The 23939-nt window shown below is 45.9% G+C and overlaps 1 protein-coding gene across 27 annotated transcripts in view; it reads left to right on the forward strand.

Moving 5' to 3' along the window:
• Positions 1-23939, forward strand: part of ARMC8 (armadillo repeat containing 8) — a 206221-nt gene that overhangs the window by 154733 nt on the left and 27549 nt on the right. For all 27 annotated transcript variants that reach the window (XR_010590141.1, XM_065556159.1, XM_065556162.1 and 24 more), the window contains 4 exons: positions 2204-2286; positions 2549-2630; positions 16514-16600; positions 19981-20073. Coding sequence is in view for 26 of the 27 variants with exons in the window: in XM_065556159.1 (XP_065412231.1) it covers positions 2204-2286; positions 2549-2630; positions 16514-16600; positions 19981-20073 (345 nt within the window). In the remaining variant the exon portion in view is untranslated. The remainder of the gene's footprint in view (positions 1-2203; positions 2287-2548; positions 2631-16513; positions 16601-19980; positions 20074-23939) is intronic.

The following is a 23939-nucleotide window of genomic DNA, read 5'->3' on the forward strand; positions in this document are numbered from 1 at the left end:
TCCCGTGTGCTCATTACCTGCTGCTTCTTCGAGTGATAGTCCCTATTGTATTCCACTAAGGGTTTATGCATGCTCACCATGCATCTGGAGCCAGAGATTTTTCAAGTAGTAGTGTCCATTGGTCTGCACTTGCACCCTTGGCTTGCCTCATCCTTTTGTCTGAGGTGATAAAAGATGGGGCGGACTGATCACTTCTCCAGTTCCTTCTCACCGCTGCATGATCCGGGTCAGAACCATTAGGCCATGTCTACACTTACAAGCTTACAGTGGCACACCTGTACCAATACACCTGTCCTGCTATAAGAGCACTCGTGTAGCTGTGTTATGCCGACGGGAGAAAGCTCTCCCGTCGACATAATAAAAACAGCTCAACGAGCGGTGGTAGCTGTGTTGGCGGGAGAGCATCTCCCACTGACAGCACAATGCACCCGAGTGCTTATGCTAGCAAAACTTATGATGTTCAGAGGTGTGTTTTCTTTCACACTCCTGAGTGACAAAAGTTTTGCTGACATAAGTGCTAGTGTAGACTTGTCCTATGTGTCGTCTTCATGTGACACACTTAAAAAGTCTACAATTGCACATAGTTAGTTTTACAGTTTTTACCGTTTTTATTGTTTTTGTTGTAGTTTTTAATAGTTTGATAGTTTTAGGAGTAGGATTGGGGAAGTATCTGAGGCACTCCTCACCTCTCGCTCCAGCAGCATACACACTTCCACTAGCTCTGACAGTGCAGCCGATGGAACTGAGTTTTCGTCTTTGGAGGACTCGGATGAGGGTCAGGGACCGTCCATCCCTTCCCACCACTATGAGTACCAATTGAGGCCTTCCACATCATGGCAGTATCCTCAACTCCAGCAGCCACAGAGCCACTGGAGCCCTTCTCAGTACCTTCCGGAACCATCATGCTGGCCCTATGGGGATCCTGGCCCCTATACCCTCCATTGGAACCTGCCTGTTCCATTAGGGAGGCTTCACCTATTTCACTGTCTCGGGCCCCTTTGAGCTCGGAACCAGTAATGGGAGATGAGCCACTCAGTCCAGCTCGGACAGTATTGCTGGAACAGTTGAGATTCCGGTTGTCCTCGCCTGATGCAGCAGTGGCTTCAGCCCATCTTCTGATGACTACTGCCAGTTCCAGGATCTCTTGCATAGAGTGGCGGGTGAGCTTCACATTCCTCTGGAGGAGATCAAAGGCACTGAGCATAAGCTGCTGGATATATTTCACTCATCAGAGCCAATTAGAGTTGCTCTTCCAATCAACAATGCCATTCTCGAGCCATACACTGGCCATATGTACACTTACCCCAAAGGGGGCAGAAAAAAAGATATTATTTACTAGCCAAGGGGTCTAAATTTCTGTTCTCACGCCCACTTCCCAATTCGCTTGTGGTGCAGGCAGCGACAGAACAGGCAAGGCAACAGCATCCATGCTCCATCCATCTGACAGGAAGGGCAAGTGACTGGACCTTTTAGGCTGCAAAGTCTTCTCTTCAGCCAGCTTTCAATTCAGGATTTTGAATTATCAGGCATTACTTGCCAAATATGATTTTCTGAATTAGAGCAAATTGGAGTACTTTGTCAAGAAACTGCCACAACAGGACTGGGCCTGCTTTTAGGCAATAATTGAGGAGGGGATGCTGGTAGCAAAGACCTCACTCCAATCAGCAGCAGATGTGGCAGATACTTAATTATGCTCAGTGACCACTGGCATCATCATGAGGAGGGAGTCGTGGCTCCATTCCTCTGGTTTTCCCAGGGAGGTACAAAACATCATAGAAGACTTCCCTTTTGATGAATCCCATCTTTTCAAAAAGAAAATGGACAATTCCCTCCACACCCTTAAGGATTCGAGAACTACACTCTGTTCCTTGGGTATTGCACACCAGCGCCAAAACGTAAGTTCTACTACCCACAGTCTGCACAGCGTTACAGAACTTCTCAGTTTTTCCATCAACGGCCTTACGAATCACCAAGAAAGCATCAGAAGAAAACCACAGTCAGGCAAAGAGAGTAGATGCTATTGTCTAATTGATGAGTTCAGTGGTTCCATAAGGGGAAATAAGGGTTGTTGTTTCTAAGGTAAATTCCCTTTTCATATGCAAAATTTATAACGTTATAAACCACAGTAAAACAGTAGCATTTACAAGTAATACAAAAGTTATCCACCTTATGTTATTTACACACCATTAACCTTTTTTTCCAGATCATTGAGACTGAAAATATGATGGACCGAATTGTGAATGGCTTGTCTGAGTCTAGTATCAAGGTGCGGCTATCTGCAGTCAGGTATGAGCTTTCCTGGTCTAAATAAAATAATTTTCAGAGTGTGTAACTCTGCTTTCTTTTTCGTCCTTCATTTGCTAGAAATCGTGGTATCCGTCAAACACTAAAACTAACCTAAAGCAGTTTCTAGTCTCTGAAAATTCATTAAAGATAGTAGTAAAATATTTCTTGGTGTTGTATTAATCATCACCAAATTCCTAGCTATATCTGTATAGAAAGAAACAATGAAAGCATTTCACAGACCTCATTTCATTTTTCTTTGTAGATGTTTGCACAGTTTGTCCCGGTCTGTGCAGCAGCTACGGACAAGTTTCCAGGATCATGCCGTATGGAAACCCTTAATGAAGGTGAGTCGAAAAATAGCAAGAATCATACACTTGGAAGTGGATGTGATCTGTTCATCAGTTACAATGTCTTTTTGTAGAATCTTAATAGGTATCACCTTGACATCTGATATGTGTGATCTTCTCTGGAGGCTTACAAATCAGCAAAAGCCCAGTAACAGCAAACAGTGTCGTTGCCTGCACTTTCTCTTTTGAAATGTAACACAATCTATTACAAAATAAGACAGGCACTGAGAGCCAGATTGCCCCTAGCCCCCTTACTCAGGAACATAGGAAAGGGCTCCCCTCTGCTCCCCTGCTCAGCCTATAACCGGCAACTGAGGTTGAGGCTGCAGCCGTGGGGAGGGGATATTGATCCTACATTCCAGCTGCTTTACTTTCCCAGGGAGCAGGATGCTGGAAGAGGCAGGGCCATGATGTGGGTAGAGCATTCCTCTTCAGCCTAATGCAAAATCTCTTTGTGTTCCTCTTGGGACAGTGCAGTGCACTGCTGCCTGTGGCACAACCCCCAAGTCCAGCCCCAGAAGCACCAGCCCCATGGAGGAGAGGGGAAGCATGGCTTATGATTTTAAAATCAGGCTGCCTAAACGTAAACTAGAAGGAAAAATAGTGCGTATTGCATTGTCATATGCACTGCAGTTTATTGAACGACTTGAGTGGTTGTGAAGAATGGGTTGTAGTGAATTAGTGAAAAAGGATAGAGGAAGACTAATTGTACTGTATATACTGCTCTATCTATGGGAAAATGGCAGCTTCTGGAGGAGAGAATGTGCAAACCAACCAGAAACAGTGAGCAAGGCTAAGAGATTTCGTTCCTGTGATTTGCCTAGTTAATCATAGAACAAAAGAGCAGATTTGCTGGTACAGGTGAGAGAGAGAGAGAATGAGAAAGTTGTCAGGCACTCTGTGCAGAGTGCATCCTATTTCTGTAGTTCCGCATTTGCCCTCAAGTATGCAGGGTGACTAAGCTTATTGCATAGAATCTAATGTTGTTATACTGAATAGCTGACATCTGCATGAAAACCTGTTCAGTGCACAGCTTTGGTCAAAAAAGCAAATAAGGTATTATGTTACCTGAAGAAACGGATAGAGTACAGCACCTAGCACAATGGGGTCCTTGCCCATGACTAGCACTCGTAGGCGCTTCTGTAATACTACTAATAAATAATGTGACAAAGTTCCTCCTCTATCTTGGTGGGTCCTGCGCCTATTGGCGGATTTTGTTGCCTCAGAGATTCACCATGTGGGTTGGGGAACAGCCCAGAGACCTTCCCCTCTAGAAGAACCCACAGTCCAGGTCAATTGGGAGGTTTGGGGGGAACCCGAGCCCGCCCTCTACTCCAGGTTCCAGCCCAGGGCCCTGTGGACTGCAGCTGTCTATAGTGGAACTGGGATGGGCATGGTCGGTCACGAGGACAAATCTGCGCCCGAGCAGGTAGTAGCGCAATGTTTCCATGGCCCATTTTACAGCGAGGCATTCTCTCTCCATCACTGCATATTTTTGTTCCCTTGGAAGGAGTTTCTGACTGAGGTATAGAATTGGGTGTTCTTCCTCCCCAACCATCTGTGATAGAACGGCCCCCAACCCTACTTCCAATGCATCCGTCTGCAGGATAAACTCCTTGGTGAAATCAGGGGCTATCAGTACAGGGTTACTGCAGAGGGCAGTCCGTAGGTCTGAAATGCTTCCTCTGCTGCGTCAGACAATATCACCATATCAGGTCCACAGGCTTTCACTAGGTCTGTCAGGGGGCTTGTCCTTGTGGCAAAGTGGGGGATAAATCGTCGGTAATACCCCACCACACCTAGGAACGCCTGGACTTGATTCTTGCGACTTGGTCGGGGCCAATTTTGGATGGCCTCTAACTTGTTCAATTGGGGTTTTACCAGACCTTTTCCCACAATGTAGCCAAAATATTTGGCCTCTGTAAACCCTACAGCGCATTTGGCAGAGTTTGCTGTAAGGCCAGCTCGCCTGAAGGTATCGAGGACTGCCTCCACCTTCTCCAGGTGGGTTTCTCAGTCTGGGGTGTGAATGACCACATCGTCCAAGTAGGCAGCAGCATAACTGTTATGCGGGCGTAATAGCTTGTCCATGAGGCGCTGGAAGGTAGCTGGGGCCCCATGTAGTCCAAAAGGGAGGACAGTATATTGAAAAAGACCCTCTGGTGTAGAGAACGCAGTCTTTTCCTTTGCGTCTTCTGCAAGGGAAATCTGCCAGTACCCCTTTGTCAAGTCTAGGGTAATAAAGTACAGGGCATTACCCAGACGGTCCACTAGCTCATCTATGCGAGGTATGAGGTACGCGTCGAACTGGGATACTTCGTTTAGTCGTTGGAAGTAGTTGCAAAATCTTATGGTGCCATCAGGTTTGGGCACCAGCACGATTGGGCTGGACCACTGACTGTGGGATTCTTCGATGATCCCCAACTCCAGGATTTTTTTTACTTCTGCTTTTATTTCCTCCTTTTTGCTGCTGGCATCCGAAAGGGCCTCATTTTTACTCTGGCCCCAGGGTTTGTGATGATGTGGTGATATGTCTCGGTTGTTCGACCCGGTTTTGTCGAGATCACATCTTGGTTCTGGAAGATCATCTCAGACACCTCATTCTTCTGGTCTGGTGTTAAATCGGGAGACACTCTCACCTCTTTGTTTTCCTGGGTTAGGTCTTTTTGGACCGTTGTGCATGCCTCTTGTGCATGCCAGGGTTTCAGAAGGTTAACGTGATAAATCTGTTCTTGTTTTCTGCATCCTGGCTGCTGCACCTTGTAGGTTACTTCCCCCACGGGTTCAACCACCTCATAGGGCCCCTGCCATTGGGCCAGAAGCCTGCTTTCTGCCGTGGGTACCAACACCATAACCTGATCCCCTGGTTGGAACTGTCGCACTTTTGCCTGGAGATTGTAATGGGTTCGCTGGGCCTCCTGTGCCTTCTCCAAATGTTACTGTACAATAGGGGTAACCTGGGCTATCCGGTCTCGCATCTGCATTACATGCTCTATTATATTTCTCCCCTCATTGGGTTCCTCTTCCCAGATCTCTTTGGCGATATCTAGTATGCCACAGAGGTGACGCCCGTATAATAACTCGAAGGGGGAAAACCCAGTTGAGGCCTGTGGTACCTCCCGGATAGCGAACATAAGGTAGGGTAGTAGGGTGTCCCAATCCTTTCCGTCCCAACTTACCACCTTCCTTATCATAGCCTTGAGGGTTCAGTTAAATCTTTCTACTAACCCATCAGTCTGCGGATAGTAGACCGAAGTTCTCAGGGTATGTATATGGAGCAGCGTACAGAGGTCCTTCATTAGCTTCGACATAAATGGGATTCCTTGGTCGGTTAATATCTCCTTCAGTAGCCCCATTCGGGCAAAGATCCCCACCAGCTCTTTGGCTATAGTTTTAGAGGCCGTGTTCCGCAGGGGGACTGCTTCTGGGTAGCGAGTAGCATAGTCCAAAACAACGAGTATATATTGGTGGCCCCAAGCCGTCTTCTCCAGGGGTCCCACTAGGTCCATGGCTATTCGCTCGAAGGGGACCTCTATGATGGGAAGGGGTATTAAAGGTGCCCTCAAGTGGGGACGGGGAATGTGCAGCTGACACTCCGGGCAGGAGGCACAGTACCTCCGCACTTTTTCATGTACTCCGGGCCAGAAGAACCGTCATAGGACTCGTGCCAGGGTCTTCTCTACCCCCAAATGCCCCCCAAAAAGATGACTATGAGCAAGACTTAATACAGCGTTCTGGTGTTTTTGAGGTACTAGGATCTGCTGTACCTTCTTCCCCTATACTGGTGCAACCTGGTATAAGAGATCCTTCTTCATTATGAAGTAGGGTCCTGGTCCCTGGGTTTTCCCTTCCACAGGGACCCCATCTATTTCAGTCACCTTCCTAATGTTGTCATACCTTGAGTCTTCTGCCTGGTCCCGTCCAAAATTTCCTCTCTCGGGGCTAATCTGCCCAAGATCTAGGGGCTCAGTCTCTGTTGCCTCTACTGGTTCAGAAGCATTAGGGTGGGTGTCAGACTCAGGTGAAAAGCAACAGAGGGTCCTGTGGCACCTTTGAGACTAACAGAAGTATTGGGAGCATAAGCTTTCGTGGGTAAGAACCTCACTTCTTCAGATGCAAGTAATGGAAATCTCCAGAGGCAGGTATAAATCAGTGTGGAGATAACGAGGTTAGTTCAATCAGGGAGGGTGAGGTGCTCTGCTAGCAGTTGAGGTGTGAACACCAAGGGAGGAGAAACTGCTTCTGTAGTTGGATAGCCATTCACAGTCTTTGTTTAATCCTGATCTGATGGTGTCAAATTTGCAAATGAACTGGAGCTCAGCAGTTTCTCTTTGGAGTCTGGTCCTGAAGTTTTTTTGCTGTAAGATGGCTACCTTTACATCTGCTATTGTGTGGCCAGGGAGGTTGAAGTGTTCTCCTACAGGTTTTTGTATATTGCCATTCCTGATATCTGACTTGTGTCCATTTATCCTCTTGCGTAGTGACTGTCCGGTTTGGCCAATGTACATAGCAGAGGGGCATTGCTGGCATATGATGGCATATATAACGTTGGTGGACGTGCAGGTGAATGAGCCGGTGATGTTGTAGCTGATCTGGTTAGGTCCTGTGATGGTGTTGCTGGTGTAGATATGTGGGCAGAGTTGGCATCGAGGTTTGTTGCATGGGTTGGTTCCTGAGTTAGAGTTGTTACGGTGCGGTGTGTGGTTGCTGGTGAGAATATGCTTAAGGTTGGCAGGTTGTCTGTGGGCGAGGACTGGCCTGCCTCCCAAGGTCTGAGAAAGTGAGGGATCATTGTCCAGGATGGGTTGTAGATCACTGATGATGCGTTGGAGAGGTTTAAGCTGAGGACTGTAGGTGATGGCCAGTGGAGTTCTGTTGGTTTCTCTTCTGGGCCTGTCTTGTAGCAGGAGGCTTCTGGGTACACGTCTGGCTCTGTTGATTTGTTTCTTTATTTCCTTGTGTGGGTATCGTAGTCTTGAGAATGCCTGGTGAAGATCTTGTAGGTGTTGGTCTCTGTCTGAGGGGTTGGAGCAGATGCGATTGTACCTCAGTGCTTGGCTGTAGACGATGGATCGTGTGGTGTGACCGGGGTGGAAGCTGGAGGCATGAAGGTAGGCGTAGCGGTCGGTGGGTTTTCGGTATAGGGTGGTGTTACTGTGGCCATCGCTTATTTGTACGGTGGTGTCTAGGAAGTGGACCTCCCGTGTAGATTGGTCCAGGCTGAGGTTGATGGTGGGGTGGAAGCTGTTGAAATCATGGTGGAATTCTTCCAGGGTCTCCTTCCCATGGGTCCAGATGATGAAGATGTCATCAATATAGCGTAGGTAGAGAAGGGGCATGAGTGGACGAGAGCTGAGGAAGCGTTGTTCCAGGTCAGCCATAAAAATGTTGGCATATTGTGGGGCCATGCGGGTGCCCATAGCGGTGCCACTGGTCTGGAGGTATATATTGTCATCAAATTTGAAATAATTGTGCGTGAGGATAAAGTCACAGAGCTCAGCAATAAGTTGTGCTGTGTCATCATCAGGGATACTGTTCCTGACAGCTTGTATTCCATCTGTATGTGGGATGTTTGTGTAGAGAGCCTCTACATCCATGGTGGCTAGGATGGTGTTTTCTGGGAGGTCACCAATGCATTGTAGTTTTCTCAGGAAATCTGTGGTGTCACGGAGATAGCTGGGAGTGCTGGTGGCGTAGGGTCTGAGTAGGGAGTCCACATATCCAGACAGTCCTTCAGTGAGAGTGCCAATGCCTGAGATGATGGGGCGTCCAGGATTTCCAGGTTTGTGGATCTTAGGTAGTAGATAGAATAACCCCGGTCGGGGCTCTAAGGGTATGTTGATTTGTTCCTGTGTTAGTGTAGGGAGTGTCCTGAGTAGATGGTGCAGTTTCTTAGTGTATTCCTCAGTGGGATCTGAGGAAAGTGGCCTGTAGAATTTGGTATTGGAGAGTTGTCTGGCAGCTTCCTTCTGGTAGTCAGACCTGTTCATGATGACAACAGCACCTCCTTTATCAGCCTCTTTGATGATAATGTCAGGGTGGTTTCTGAGGCTGTGGATGGCATTGCGTTCTGCACGACTTAGGTTATGAGGCAAGCAATGTTGTTTTTCCACAATTTCTGCCTGTGCACGTCGGCGGAAGCATTCTATGTATAGGTCCAGACTGTCATTTCGACCCTCAGGAGGAGTCCATGTGGAGTTCTTCTTCCTGTGTTGTTGGTGGGAGGGTATCTGGGTATCAGTGCGCTGTTCAGTGTTATCTTGAAAGTATTCTTTAAGACTCAGGTGCTTCTCCCTCCTGCGTGGCCTCCTTTTCAGCTGTGCGGGTCCGCCTACCTACAAGAGCGACCCTCTGGCTTTGGGTCAGTATTCGGGTTCCCAAGGCCTTAGCTGCCCTTCTTTCCCTTTTTGTCTTTCTACCCGGTCTGGGAGTGGAGAACAAATCTGGGGATATTTCAGGGAAGATTGGGGGTTGACAGTCTGCTGTGGATACCTCACCAATTTTAGGGTCCCCATCTTTCTCCAGTCCCCCTACTGGGAGTAAGTTTCCAAACCCTGGGAAGTCCCTCCCTATGAGCACCGGATATGGGAGTTTAGGGACTACACCTGCTGCTACCTCAGTAGTGTTCCCTTGGATCTCAATTTTTACTGGGTTGGTGGGGTAGTAACTAACTGTCCCATGGACACATGTTATCCCCGTACGTTTAGCCTGCAGCAGCTGACTACGCTTCACGAGCCTCCCTGAGATAAGAGTGATAGCACTCCCCGAATCAACCAGTGCCGTGGTCCCTACCCCATTTAGTTTCACTGGTCTGGTATACATATGTGGGGTTAGTGAGACCCCCACAAGGTGGATTAGGGACCATGGGTCTGCCCAGTTCCCCAGGTTACACTGCCTAGGCTCCTCAGCATTGGGACACTGTGCAGCTGTGTGTCCCCACTCCCCGCAGGCATAACATCTGTATGGAGCCCTAGGCGTTCCCCGGTCTCTTGGTTTGGGCAGTCTAACATCATGATCCTCTTCTCCCTCAGTGCTCTGACTCTTTGTGGCCTCTGATGGGCCTTCAGCTTCTCTCTTTTTCCACCTGGGCCCTCCTGGTGGCCCAGTCACTCGAACTTTAGGGCTTGGTGCTGCTAGTTTAACCTGGGGTGCCTCTTCCTTAACTGGTCGGGTCAGCTCCCTCGCTGTCCTTCGCCTCTCTACCAGGGCGACAACCTCGTCATAGGTGGAGGGTTCGTTCTGGCTTACCCAGGCATGAAGGTCTGGTGGTAGTCCCCTCATGTATCGGTCGATGACCAGAACTGCTAGTATCTCTTCCGGACTCCGGGACTCTGTTTGCAACCACTTTCGTGCGAGATGGATGAAGTCATACAATTGGGACCGCGGGGTTTTGTCTTCCTGGTACCTCCAACCGTGATACTGCTGGGCCCACACTGCTGTCGTTACCCCAGATCTGGCCAGGATCTCTGCTTTCAGCTGGGGGTAGTCTGCTGCAGCCTCTTCAGGCAAATCATGGTAGGCCTTCTGGGCCTCCCCACACAGGAATGGGGCAAGGAGGCCAGACCACTGATCTCGAGGCCAGGCCTCCCATAGGCTGTCCTCTCAAAGGCCAGAAGGTATGCCTCTACATCATCCTCCCGTGTCATGTTCTGCAGCCAATGGCTGGCCCGTATGAACCGCGTCCCATCATGGCCGCGATTCAGCTCTGTAAGGGACTTTACCTGGTTTACCAGTTCCCGCAACATAGCTCGGTCTTGAGCAGCCTGGTCCATCAGCAGGTGATTAGTCTCTTGCTGCAGCCGTACTGCCTCCTGTTGGGCGGTTGCCTGGACACGGGTAGCCTCCTGCTGGACCGCCGTAGCTTGTATCAGTGCCCGCACTATGTCATCCATTGTGGTGAAAAAAAATAAACCCTCTCCCTTTTTTGTTGTTGTTGTGTTTTTTTTTCTTCACCCCCAAGATCCCACACCTGACAGCAGTGTGACAAAGTTCCTCCTCTATCTTGGTGGGTCCTGCGCTTATTGGAGGATTTTCTTGCCTCAGAGATTCACCATGTGGGTTGGGGAACAGCCCAGAGACCTTTCCCTCTGGGAGAACCCACAGTCCAGGTCAATTGGGAGGTCTGGGGGGAACCCAGGCCCGCCCTCTACTCCAAGTTCCAGCCCAGGGCCCTGTGGACTGCAGCTGTCTATAGTGCCTCCTGTAACAGCTGCATGACAGCTACAACTCCCTGGGCTACTTCCCTGTGGCCTCCTCCAAACAGCTTCCTTATTCTCACCACAGGACCTTCCTCCTGGTGTCTGATAACGCTTGTGCTCCTCAGTGCTCCAGCAGCACACCCTCTCACTCTCAGCTCCTTGCGCCTCTTGCTCCCAGTTCCTCACACTCGCACCACAAACTGAAGTGAGCTCCTTTTAAAACCCAGGTGCCCTGATTAGCATGCCTTAATTGATTCTAGCAGCTTCTTCTTAATTGGCTTCAGCTGTCCTAATTAGCCTGCCTGCCTTAACTGGTTTTAGCAGGTTCCTGATTACTCTAGTGCAGCCCCTGCTCTGGTCACTCAGGGAACAGAAAACTACTCATCCAGTGACCAGTATATTTGCCCTCTACCAGACTCCTGTACTCCACTGGTCTGGGTCTGTCACAATAATAATGAAAATATTATAATGTTGTTGTGTAAATCAGTGGTATAACCATACTTAGACAGTGTGTTCAGTTCTGGGCACTTGACCTCAAAAATCATTCAGCAGAAATAGGAAAGGTACAGAGAAGGGCAACAAAAATGAGTAGACAAATAGAAAGATTAGGGCCATATAGCTTAGAGAGTTGATGAATTAATGTTGACATGATATAAAAGGGAAATTATCCTGTGGAACTCATTGCAAATCCTGAGTTTAACAGGATCCACAGCTAAGTTAGACCGGATAAAAATATGTAAAGGATATAAACTCCCCTGTTTCGTGATATAAGCCAGGCAAGCATGTCAGCAACCTTAGCTTCAACACATCTTCAGAGATTGTGGAAGTGGCACAGAACCAAAAAGAGCCAGAAACTCTGACAACAAGGTACATAAGGGCTTGGAGAATGCAGGCCTTTGTAAAAGGCAGCAAGAGTACTGCCGTTTTGAGAACTACCCTGGCTTTCGTTCACAAGGGAAACAGCACAAGTGTATCAGATCCAAAGGGATTTCTGGACCAAGAGATGACTTTCAACCAGTCTGGTTGATGCTTCAGCAGTGAGTGCTGGTCCTTAGAATCTTTTCTCTTTCTGCTGAGTGTGCCCCCAAATCAGGGTGTGTTGGTTTAATTGTGGATGACATTTGACCCTGACTTGGGGTGGGTGACTTTTGTGGAGCAAAGTAGGACTTCTTTGCCCATTACTCCTCAGGTTTCATTAGTGCTGGATGCCTGGACAGTCTTGGGTCTTAGTTTTTGGGTTTGGCCTCACTGCCAACAGTGGAGTTTGCAAGGAGTCTCAGGGAGTCTCAGATTCAAGACTCTTCCTTTGTAGGTCCTTATCCTCCAAGCCTACAATCAGGATCTCTCTTGTACTCCACCCGTAGACACATTAAGGTTTCTTGCAGACAGGATTTATCTGCCTTGGGCATCTCTAGAACCTGGATACCTCCATAGGACAACCACCTTTTCTTTATGAATTCTGAACTCCTTGGCCATATTGACCTCTAGTTGCCACAATTTATGAGTCAGCCTTCTAACCTTCTACCTGTCACTGGAGAAGGATCTGTTCTGGGTCCGGTGTTGCTTGACATCTTTATTAATTACCTGGATGTAGGAATAGAGAGCATACTGATCAAATTTGCAGATGACACAAAGCTAGGGGGGCTTGTCAACACTTGGAGGATAGAGCTAAAATTCAAAGGGATCTTGATAAATTGAAGAACTGGGCTATCAACAACAAAATGAAATTCAATGAAGACAAATGTAAGGTGCTACATTTAGGGAACAAAAACCAAATGCGCAAATACAGAATGGGGGATAACTGGCTCTGCAGCAGCACTCCTGAGAAGGATCTGGGAGTTGTGGTGGATCACAACCTCAACATGAGTCAACAATGCAATGCTGTTGCAAACAAAAATAAAAGCAAATGCAATTGTGGGTTGCATAAACAGAGGCATACTATGCAAGTCATGGGCGATAATACCACTCTACTCAGCACTGGTTAGGCCTCAGCTGGAATACTGTGTCCAATTTTGGTCACTGCTGTATGAAAAGGATGTAGAGAAACTGGAAAGGATCCAGAGGCGAGCAACAAAAATTATCAAAGGGATGGAATGTAAGTGATATGAGCAAAGGCTGCAGGAATTGGGTATGTTTAGTTTGGAAAAGAGGAGATTAAAGGGGGACATGATAGCGGTCTTCAAATACTTGAAAGGCTGCCATAAGAAAGATAGAGAAAAATTGTTATCTTGCCACAGAGGGCAGGACAAGAGGCAATGGGGTCAAACTACAGCATAGCAGATTTAGATTAAATCTCAGGAAATACTTCATAACTGTAAGAACAGTAGGACAATGGAACAACCTGCCTAGGGAAGTCATGGAATCTCCTTCAATTGAGATTTTCCAAATGAGGCCAGATAGTCATCTGTCTTGGATGGTTTAGACACAACAAATCCTGCATCTTGGCAGAGGGTTAGACTAGATGACCTTTGTGGTCCCTTCCAACCTTATGGTTCTATGATTCTTTGTGACTATCAGCTCTTTTCCTCTTTGTAGGTGAAGACAGCAGATTGATATTTTGGAACAATGGCAGGAGAACCTGGCCATTCATTCCAAAAAAGCCGCCTTGAGACAGTCCATGATCTCTGGCTCAGCCTTGTACCCATCCCTGTTCAAAAGGGAATATAAAATATATCCACGTCTTCAAAATGGATCTGACTGTTTTACTAGCATCCTGCTCTTGGTTGCTTATTGTATTTGTGACCACAGAAAGAGCTTCCCAGTCCATTGATCGGCGAAAAATCTTAGGGATGGATTTGCTTGGTAGGAAGGAATGTCAGCAATATAGTAATTAGGAATTTCACGTTTTCAAGCATTTCTCCATTACCAAGCATTGGCTGTCCCTCTTGAACTGTGTCAAGGCAAATTCATTTCAGTAGCTTTAGAGGTACGTTGTCTTAAACCCTACTTTTGGTTGACTTTCCTGTAACAATTCTGCCTTTGTCCCTTCATTATATAAATTATACCCACTTACATCAGTAAGTTACACCACATTTTACATCACCTCTGACTTTGATCCTTGCCTTTCAGTTAGTGGCTCACTAGTTCCCCCAGAAAAGAGAAGCTGCTTACTTTTGAACAATTGAGTGTAGTTATTCAGTCAGCTTGAAAATCATGTTTTAAAAGGAAAATATTTCTGGCTAGTGGTAAATAAATGTACAGTCCTTCTGTCAAACGTAAGTGGGCATGCTCTCACCACGGCATGTGAGGGACTGAGGCCCACAGAACGATGCTATTGGATTTATATCAGTCCTTTTGGCCTTATTCTCCACTGCCCTATACTTTACTTACAATGTGTGTATAAATGACTATCCAAGGTGCCAGGCAATGGAGAATCAGGCGCTTTTTAAACATTTTGTTGGCTGCTAATGGGGAAAACTTACTAGATTTTTTTTTTTTTATCCTACATCTCCTTTCTACAATGCAGAGTGTGGAAATGTCCCCCGGTATATAACTGTTGTAATGAAGAGAAAACGAAGTTTAATCTCAAAATAGTTACAAAAATGAACAAAGACATGGACAAGCCTTCCTTAAGATGATCAGCTGAAGGTATTACGGCTGTATAGAGGGGAGAATAGGGGTCTACAAAGGGAACTTAATTTAAAGTTGTGTATAAAAAGGGATCACAAGTTCATTGGTGACAGCAGCAACAGGAGAGAAAACAAACTACTGTAACAATAATAATAATAAAGGTCAGGTTAAGAAAATGGAATAATTTTTTTCTTGGAGGCATACGGTTAGAAATTTCTTGGCAGAATCTAATTTACTGGGATTCAAGAACAAAAGATAGACAACAGACGTCGGCAGTATCTTGTGTGGAAATGGAATTTGAGGCTCATACTAATTTTTGCTCATGCATAGGGCTACACCACACACACAGTTAGGGCTTAGGAAGGAATTATTATTCACAAGGTAAAAAGGATAAAAAAAGGTTTTTTTTTGTTTGTTTTCCATTCTCTGATGCATTGAACAGGGATCTTTCAGTGGCAAGTGGTGTCTATTCCCTGCCACAGCAGAAGGGTGGGCATTGGACTGTACTGTCCCCATCTTCTTCTTAAATAAAGTATCCTGTTCTGCCAATATCTGTAAGCAGTAACAGATCACGAACAGAGAGATTGGTGCATCTTGATCCCTCCTCTTCTCTGCCTGTGGCACACAATAGTTTAGTTTCCTGGGGGCTTATAATATTTTGGTCTAATTTTGGTGGTTGGCTTGGTGTGGGCATGGATAGGGGGTGTTTAGTGGCCTGTGATATACAAGAGGTCAGAATAGATAACCTGGTGATTCCTTCTGGCCTTAAACTCTGACTTTGTAAATCCCAATTAAAACCACTCATTCTCCTTTGAGTATATATCCTTATAGAAGCTCCACTGTAGGATGTGCGTGTGTGTGCACTCTTGACTGGAGACTGTAATTCCAGCTACTTGGGAGGCTGACGCTGGCGGATCACTTTTGCTCAGGTGTCCTGGGCTGCAATGTGCTATGCCAGTCGGGTGTCTGGTGCCACTGACAGCCTGGCTAGCGGGTGGCCGAAGGAATGGCTAGAACAATAAGAAGGATATGTTGTGATCGGTGTTCTTTCTGTGAGGGCTGATGGACTGATCCGACAAGGTGACGGTAACTTGAGGTTTTTTAGATGTTTTGTCCCTATGGGTGCTCTATCCCCTACCCTTCTTTCCCTCTGCTGTGGAGTCTTTGGCTTTGTAGTCTCTGGCTTCCCGAGTGAGAAGGAAATGAGTGGCAGCAAGTTTATGCCCTCGTATCGAAGCACGAGGTGCTGCTCTGTGGAGGTGTGGACCTGCAGACACTGCTTTCACAGTCTCCGGTCAAGAATGCACAAGTGCGTCCTCATCCTATGGTGGAGCACCCATAGGGACAAAACATCTTGAAGAACTCAAATTACTGTATGGGTAAGTAACTTCTTTTCCTACGTCCAAGAAGGAAAAAGTGGTTTTGGTTTTTTTTACTTTTAAAACAATTAAATGTAAAAGCACAATGATTTAAGGAAACTCACTTAAGGATTGTTCAAGCAAGCTGATTCTGTAGCACTCTGTAATCACAGTAATCATACAGTGGTAAATAGTTGCAGTTTGCACAAAGTCCCCTGTAGTAGGCTGTTCAGAGTTGCCATTACCCCAAGGGAGAACATGCATCTCCAATGACTCATTCCCTCCTGGCCTGCTCAGTGCATTGAAGAGATGCATTTTGTGCACCATTCATAGTGTAGGATAGTGTAGATTGCTCCCCCTTGTTGTGCCAGCTCTGCAGTCCACTGAAAAGGAAGAATGTGACTCTTTCAAAATTATTTGCTCCACAAAGGAACAGCTATTATGGCCCATGTAAGAGCAGGACACACAAGTGGTGGGGAAGACTATCAGCTGCTCCACCCCACCTTCAAATAGACATCAGTGCCATGCAGATCACAATGCCTGAAGATCTTTTTGTTCAAAAACTGCTCTGCTTCAACAGGATGACTGTGGAGGTGAATTCCCAAATCTCAGCATAACCCTTCATTGCAGTACAAGGGCACTGTGGCTCATCTGGTGGCTCTTGCTAAGCAAAACGGTAGCTTTGTTTAAAAGTGATCTTAGTCTTGTTCATAACAATTAATGTAGCTCCCCACTCTCCTCCTTGGGCCCTTAGGTTTTACAGAATGCTCCAGATGAAGTCCTGGTGGTAGCATCTTCCACACTATGCAACCTTCTCCTTGAATTCTCCCCAAGCAAAGAGGTTGGTATTCACCTATGATTTCTTCTTACTCCTGTTCTTCTTCTTATTGCTTGTTTAATAGAACTGTGTGTTACAGCAATGACTTTTGACTAAGCAAAGAAGTTTTTTAATCATTATCAGGTGATTATACAGTAGTTGTAATGTTGGGATGATGGAATTTTATCATTGATAGGGTTTTTTTTAATTGACAGCCTGTTAATTATGCAGTGATATGACAGAATAGGTGGTCCCATCTAATGTAGTTAGACATGGGTATGCTGTATGAGATCTAACTTTACTGATAGACTCTTCCTTTAATAAGATTTTAAAACACTTTTCATTTATAAATCTGCCTTGTTGCCTGTGCTGTATCTGTTCGAGAGATAAATCAGATAATTTCAATCTTCAGGGCTGTCAAGCCAACAACTTTCACAAGCTCTAGAATCTCTTTAAAAAAAACAAACAAAAAAAACCCATTATCTAGTTAATTGCTGATAATTTTAGCAGATAAAATGCAGATGGGGGTGAAGAGTGGGGAAGTGGGAGTACCTGCAAGGAAGGAAATGCAGAGGGAAGAACGTAGAAGACATACAAAAAAAGGGAGAAAGTAGAGAAAAAGAGAAGGTTGGGGAAGAAATAGAAACAAAGGGCAGGCATAATGTTGTCCCAAAGAAGAGCAGATATCCCCACTAAGTGATGCTGGGTATGACAATGAGGGGCTGAATAAATAGTAAGTTATAATCATAACTAAAATCTGTTACTACATAAAGGCCAGAGGCTCTCCATGATCTCTGTGCAAATCTCTCTTCCACATCTGTGGCGTGAGGGGAGTACCTGGGGGTGGGTGTTTCAGGGGTCAGGGCAGAGGGTTGGGGGAGGGGGTGTAGGGCAGAAGGCTGGGTGTGTGTTGGGGTGTGGGGGGTTCAGGGCAGAGGGATGGGGGAATGGGGGGTGCAGGGCAGAAGACTGGGGGAGTTCAGGGCAGAGGAATGGGGCTGTGGGGGTGCAGAGCAGAAGGCTGGGTATGTGTTGGGGTTGGGGAGGTTCAGGGCAGAGGGGTGGGGGTGCAGGGCAGAAGGCTGGGGTGCTCAGCTCGTGGGGGTGCTCCCAGCCCCCTGCTCTGAGCTCTCATGGCAGGGGGCTGGAAGGGATATGCCCTGTTCCACCCCCTTCCCCCAGGCTCTGTCCCTACCTCTCTCTGCCTCCTCTACGGAGCTGTGTGCAGGCTGCCGCTCTTCCCCCTCCCCCTCGCTAGGGCCATCAGCTGACTGGCCAGGGACAGAGAGGAGGCGGGGCAGGAAAGCACCACGCTAGGGGAAGAAGCAGGGGGAGGGGGGGAAGCTTGGCTGCTGCAGAACCAAGCTTCTGCCTCCTGCCCCTGCAGGGGAGAGCAGTGGGCGGGGGGGCTGAGTGGGGCTGGGGGCCGGGACCGCGGCAGGGAGCTGCGTGCCACTCAAAATTGGCTCGCGTGCCGTAGGTTGCCAACCCCTGGTATAGACAATGACAAATAGTGCTCAGCATCATGTCAACAGGCTGTGCTTATAGCCTTGTCTACAGTGACCAGTCAGCCAAGGGTACTGTTGTGTCAGCTAACTCCAATCCTAATAACATCTAAATGTGATCAGATCTCCTGGTGAAGACAAGCCCTTTGATGGAGACTGACTCTCGATGAAAAAATGTGCAAGTTTATGCAAATGTGTCTTTACTTAGACATGATTTGCCAAAATAAAAGGAGAGGCTGCTTTGAAATTCCTTCAGATAGCTATGAAATGTTTTATTTTATTTAACATCCTCTATATTTTCTTTTTTATTTGCAGCACTTTAAGAATTGTACATTAAATACCAACTACAGTAGCAAAAATAATTTTGTTAGTGTATTTAGTTGAGCTGAGCTGGAGCAGGATTTTTTGGTGCATGAAAAATTCAGAGATTGTGAGGTTTTTGTTCTGTCCCAGAACAAAGAAATCCTGGAATTTTCTATGGAATATCTTCCCAGCTGGCAGCCTGCCCACCCTTTCTCCAGGGTGGAGGGCAGCCCAGGGAGGCGGCCAGATCAGGAACCAACTGCCAGGATCCCCAGCTCCACAGCAGGGACCCTGGGAGTCCCAGCTCCAGCTCTTGCCTGACTTCCATCAGCATTTTGCCAAACTTAACAGATTAGCAACTCTAGTATTTAGCATCTTAATTCAAATCCTTATTTCAGTTGCCAAGGAGTATCAGCATACTTTTCACACTCTATTATAATAGTAATTTTTCAATATTAAGAGAAGTATTAATACCACTGCAGAGACAGTGTTTATTAGAAAAAAGCTAATGGTACACATTTAATCTCAATCAGATGATAAAATTTACAGTTAAGTTTTTGCAAGAATAGATGACATTTTATTACTGTTTATTCCACATGATTTCAGAATAAACCATGTCACCCCAGATGTTTCATCTTTAAACTTGTAATGGTTAATCCATATTTGTAAATTAGCATTTGCCAAACCATGCCACAGCGGTGTTCTGCCAACCTGTAATGAAAGTCCCTAGTATAAAGCACATGTGCAAGCAAACAGAATTAAGGGGCAAATTCTGCTTACATGTATACTCATGTAAATTCAGTGAAATTCACCTCTGTTTAAGGGGCCCTCACCTATTTTGAGGCCTTATGTGAAACAAATGCTGCAGAGTGCTTTTGCAGACCTTGTGCACAGGGTGACTATCTCCTGGAGTAATTCCATTGATTTTGGTGATGTTGTTATAGATTTACATAACTGAGGGAAGAATTTGGCCTGTTGTTCCCATGACAACCTTAACCCTGAGTTTCCTGATTGTTGTGGATTCACAGTCTCAAGCTTTTATCATCCCATGACTGTAGTTTGTTTCATTTAATAATCTGGGGCTTTCAAAATCCATCTGTTGGTATTTGTCCTGTAACCTCATATCGCAAGTGGTTTGAGTTTTTCTCAGGTTGTCACCAGAAGTCTTAAGAGTTAGCCTTATTACACTTTGTTGTTGTTCTATTGTTTGTATACGTGTTGAACTCACTACATCTCAATGTATCTTCATTAGTGAATGTGAAAAGCAAATACAGCCTGTTTAAATGCAATTAAAGACAGTGAAACCTGTCTTCTGTGTCTGCTCAAGGGATCAAAAATCAGTTGCTTAATGAAGGTGGTCTTTTATTAAAGGTGCTTCACTGCTAGCAGTCTGTTGAGACAGAAGGTTGTCTGAAAAGGATGTGTGTGCATACACATTTCATTATAGTTATGTCTACAGTTCCTCAATAAATAACCAAAATCCACCTCGAGATAAACACAGTGTGCAGTACCACATTTGATAGTTCATTGATGTACATGTAAGTCCAGTAAATTCACGGTGTTCTAAAGCTGTGTGTTTTTTCCTGTTCGTTACAGCCTATTTTAGAATCAGGAGCCATAGAACTTCTATGTAGTTTAACCCAGAGTGAAAATCTTGCTTTGCGAGTGAATGGCATTTGGGCTTTAATGGTAAGTACTCACTCCAATGAAACATTGTTTATACAAACACCACACACAACCAGCCAACCACCAAAACATACATCAAGGAAGGGAGATTCAGAGCTTTACTTTTGACCATGAAGATCATACCAGTTACTAAAAATAATGTTGCAGATGTTCAGCCTGCGTGTGTGTGTGACTATACAAGAAAATAGTGATCTGTCCCTAAAAGTATATTAAGAACATAAGAACGGCCATACTGGGTCAGATCAATGGTCCATCTAGACCAGTGTCCTGTCTTCTGACAGTAGCCAGTGCCAGGTGCTTCAGAGGGAATGGACAGAACAGGGCAATTTGTAGTGATCCATCCCCTATCATCCAGTTCTAGTGTCTGACAGTTGGGTGAACTATTCATGATGACTTCAAGATTTCTTTCTTGTGTGGTAACAGCTAATTTAGATCCCATCATTTTGTATGTACAGTTGGGATTATTTGTTCCAATGTGCATTACTTGCACTTATCAACATAGTATTTCATGTGCCATTTTGTTGCCAGTCAACCAGTTTAGTGAAATCCTTTTGTAACTCTTTGCAGTCAGCTTTCCACTTTTTATAAGCCAGTAAACAAAAAATGATCTTGCTGATATGTCTTTATATATGTATTCTTGACAGTATAGTTATATCCATAACAAACTATTCATGTAAGCTTCACAGTGCAGTAATTTCCAGCAAATAATAAATTAAGTGTAAAATCCATGGAATTATGCAAAGAGTGTAAAATCAAGAGATCAAAGCAAGAATAAAATGCAAACCTTATATCAATTTCACTTGTGCATGTCAGTCATGAGCTAATTGAACAGCATAACTGATTAGTTCAAAGGTAAGGCTATAGTTGGGTACAGGTAAGAAGGAAGATTTAAAACAAGGGAAAATGGGTGAGCCTTTGGGACTTTGTCAGGGATGTGGAGATCCAAAAATGTCCTTCATAAGCTGTAGTTCTTCGAGTGCTTGTTCCTATGTGTGGTGTACTTCAGCTATTGCACATGCTTTCCATGGGCCCAGAACTGGAGAATTTTTCCTGAGTGTCTGTTTGGTCCACACATGCGCCCCCACTGTCCTCATGCTCTGCATCTTAGTTCCTTCTTACCTCTCATGGTCTGGCATGGAGCTTCAATGTACGTGCCGATTTCTTCAGCTTCTGTCTGTAAATAAATTGTCATTAGGATAAATATTTGGGGATCTATCCTTAAGTTTTGGGACAACTCCCCATACCCCTGGGGTGAGGAGTGGTTCGTGTACACCACTGCCTCTCTCCCTTTCCCCCGGTCTTCCAGTAGTGGGAGGAGGAGTATGACAAAAATCCCCATAAGCCCTTCCTGGTAACTATCACGGTACCTGTCTGTATTGCCTGTGGGAAACATGTCCTGCCCACGTGCAGTATCTGCTGGTTGTTCCCAAGTAAGACAAAGCAGTCAGGGGACTTCCGATTCCAAGCAGTCCTCATGGAGAGGTCCATGAGACTGGGGACAGCCTCTGACCAGGGAGACTCTCTACATCAGTCTGAAGAAGGTAGAAGCAGCCTCTTGAGTTCGGCTCAGGCCAGTTCCAGGGCCCCTGCCCCCCTTCCCTCATCAGTTTCAAGACAGGGCAGAAGGGAGATACAAACACTCCCATAAAGATAAGAGGGAAAGTTCCACATCCAAGCCCTCTAAAAGGAGACAGAAGTCCCCCGTCCTGTACCAAGTCAGGAGACACCTTGTGCTCTGGACCCGGGTGTCTGCTTCTGAGAAGGACCAGCCCAGGACTTCATCAAAGGGCAAGACAGCACCACTCTCCCATACCAAAAGGGGTACTTCAGTGCCAGCACCTGTGCTGCATTGGCACTGTCAGATCCAGCGCTTTCAGCGTCAGTGGTCCAAGTTACAGAAACTACTCCAGCCTGCTTCTTGGCATCAGGTGGTCTAATCATATTTATGGAACCGGAGTCATTGATACTCTGGACTCCTACACCCACTTCCACGATATTAGCCAGTACCAATATCGCTGTGGTCCCCCTCACCATCGCCATCTGATTCTGAACAAGATTTGATGAATAATCAGCTGAACATGAGCTCCCAGTGCAACTCTGGGGCCAAATGGGCTAATGTAATCCTTGGATGTGTAAACAGGAGAATCTTGAGTAGGAATAGAGAGGTTATTTTACCACCTATATTTGGCATTGGTGCAACTGCTGGTAGAAAATTGTGTCCAGTTCTGGTGTTCACAATTTGAAAAAAATGTTGATAAATCAGGGAGGGTTGAGAGAAAAGCCATGAGAATGATTAAAGAATTAGAAAACATGCCTTATAGTGGTAGACTCAAGGAACTCAATCTATTTAGCTTAACAAAGAGAAGATTAAGGGGTGACTTAATCAGTCTCTAAGTACCTACATAGGGAATAAATATTTGAAAATGAGCTTTTAAATCTAGCAGAAAACGATATAACACAATCCAATGGCTGGAAGCTGAAGCTAGACAAATTCAGACTGGAAGTAAAGCATAATTTTTTAACAGTGAAAGTAATTAACCATTGGAAAAAGTTACCGAGTGCCATCACTGGCAATGTTTTAAATCAAGATTGGATGTTTTCTAAAAGACATGCTCTATGAATTATTTTGGGGAAGTTCTGTGATGTGTGTTATACCGGAGGTCAGACTAGATGATCACAATGGTCCCTTCTGGTTTTGGAGTCTATGAATCTCCAAGCCTGGTTTGAGCAAGAGCAGTGGTTTTCAGACTTTTTTTCATTTGCACACTCCTAAAAAATTTCAAATGGAGGTGCAGACCCCTTTGGAAATCTTAGACATAGTCTGCAGAACCCAGGTTGAAAACCACAGTTCTATGGTGCTAGCAACCTTTTGTGGACCCTTTAGACATAGTCTGCAGACCCCCACGGGTCCACAGACCACAGGTGGAAAACCACTGAGCTAGACTATCACTGCCACCGTTGATGACTAGATACAGGTCATCACTGAATCCTCTGGTACCAAGAGCTCTCGTGTTGGATTAGGGGTTGGAGTTGGAAGAAGAATGAAGGACACCATGATTAAGCAGAAATCCAGTAAGCCACAGTTTCAACCATCAGCAGCATTTCTCAGCTGCCCTGTAAGCATCAGAGAACGCATAGAAAGGGTGCCCAAAGACACTTGTCCTTTGCCTCCCAATCAACATGAACTCTGAAACTGGCATTTCATCAGAATCTTTGAGAGTGTGCACCTACAACCCGTCCATCTAAATAATTCCCTTGGTTTTCCCCCCTCTCCCCTTTGGAAGGCAACTATCCAATACCTATTTGCCTGGAGAAAGATCACAATAGACTGATTGGTAACAGAGGTTGTCTCTTCAGGATGCACCATCCAGTTTTCTTCCCTCCGAAACCCCACCTCTGCTTGGCCACCTTAATTCTGGGATCCCTCTCAGGAGTGGGGGATAGAATCAGTGCCTCCAGCAGCAAAGGGAAAGAGGTTCTACTTGAGGTACTGAATCATCCCACAAAAGTCAGGGACATGGAGACCCATCGTGGACCTCAGGGAACTGACAAGTTTGCCCAGTGACTGAGGGTCATACAGGTGATTTTTGTCTTTAGTTATCCCTCACTAGATTTAGGAAATTTGTTCGTGGCCCTTGAGCTCAAAGATGTGTATTTTTCAAGTGAACATCCACCCAACACACAGGAGATTCCTGAGGTCCATAGCTAATCAGCAACACTACCGATGCAGTGCCGAGGGTTTTCACCCTGTCATGGTGCCAGCTCCCTTTCATCATTGGGGGTGGCAGTGTACACCTGCTTGAACGATTGACTCCTAAAGGGTTGATCTTACCAGGAAATGCAAGAAGCAACCAACATGTTTCTGGACT

This window comes from Chrysemys picta, chromosome 9 (assembly GCF_011386835.1).
Source record: "Chrysemys picta bellii isolate R12L10 chromosome 9, ASM1138683v2, whole genome shotgun sequence".
In the NCBI taxonomy this organism is placed as follows: Eukaryota; Metazoa; Chordata; order Testudines; family Emydidae; genus Chrysemys; species Chrysemys picta.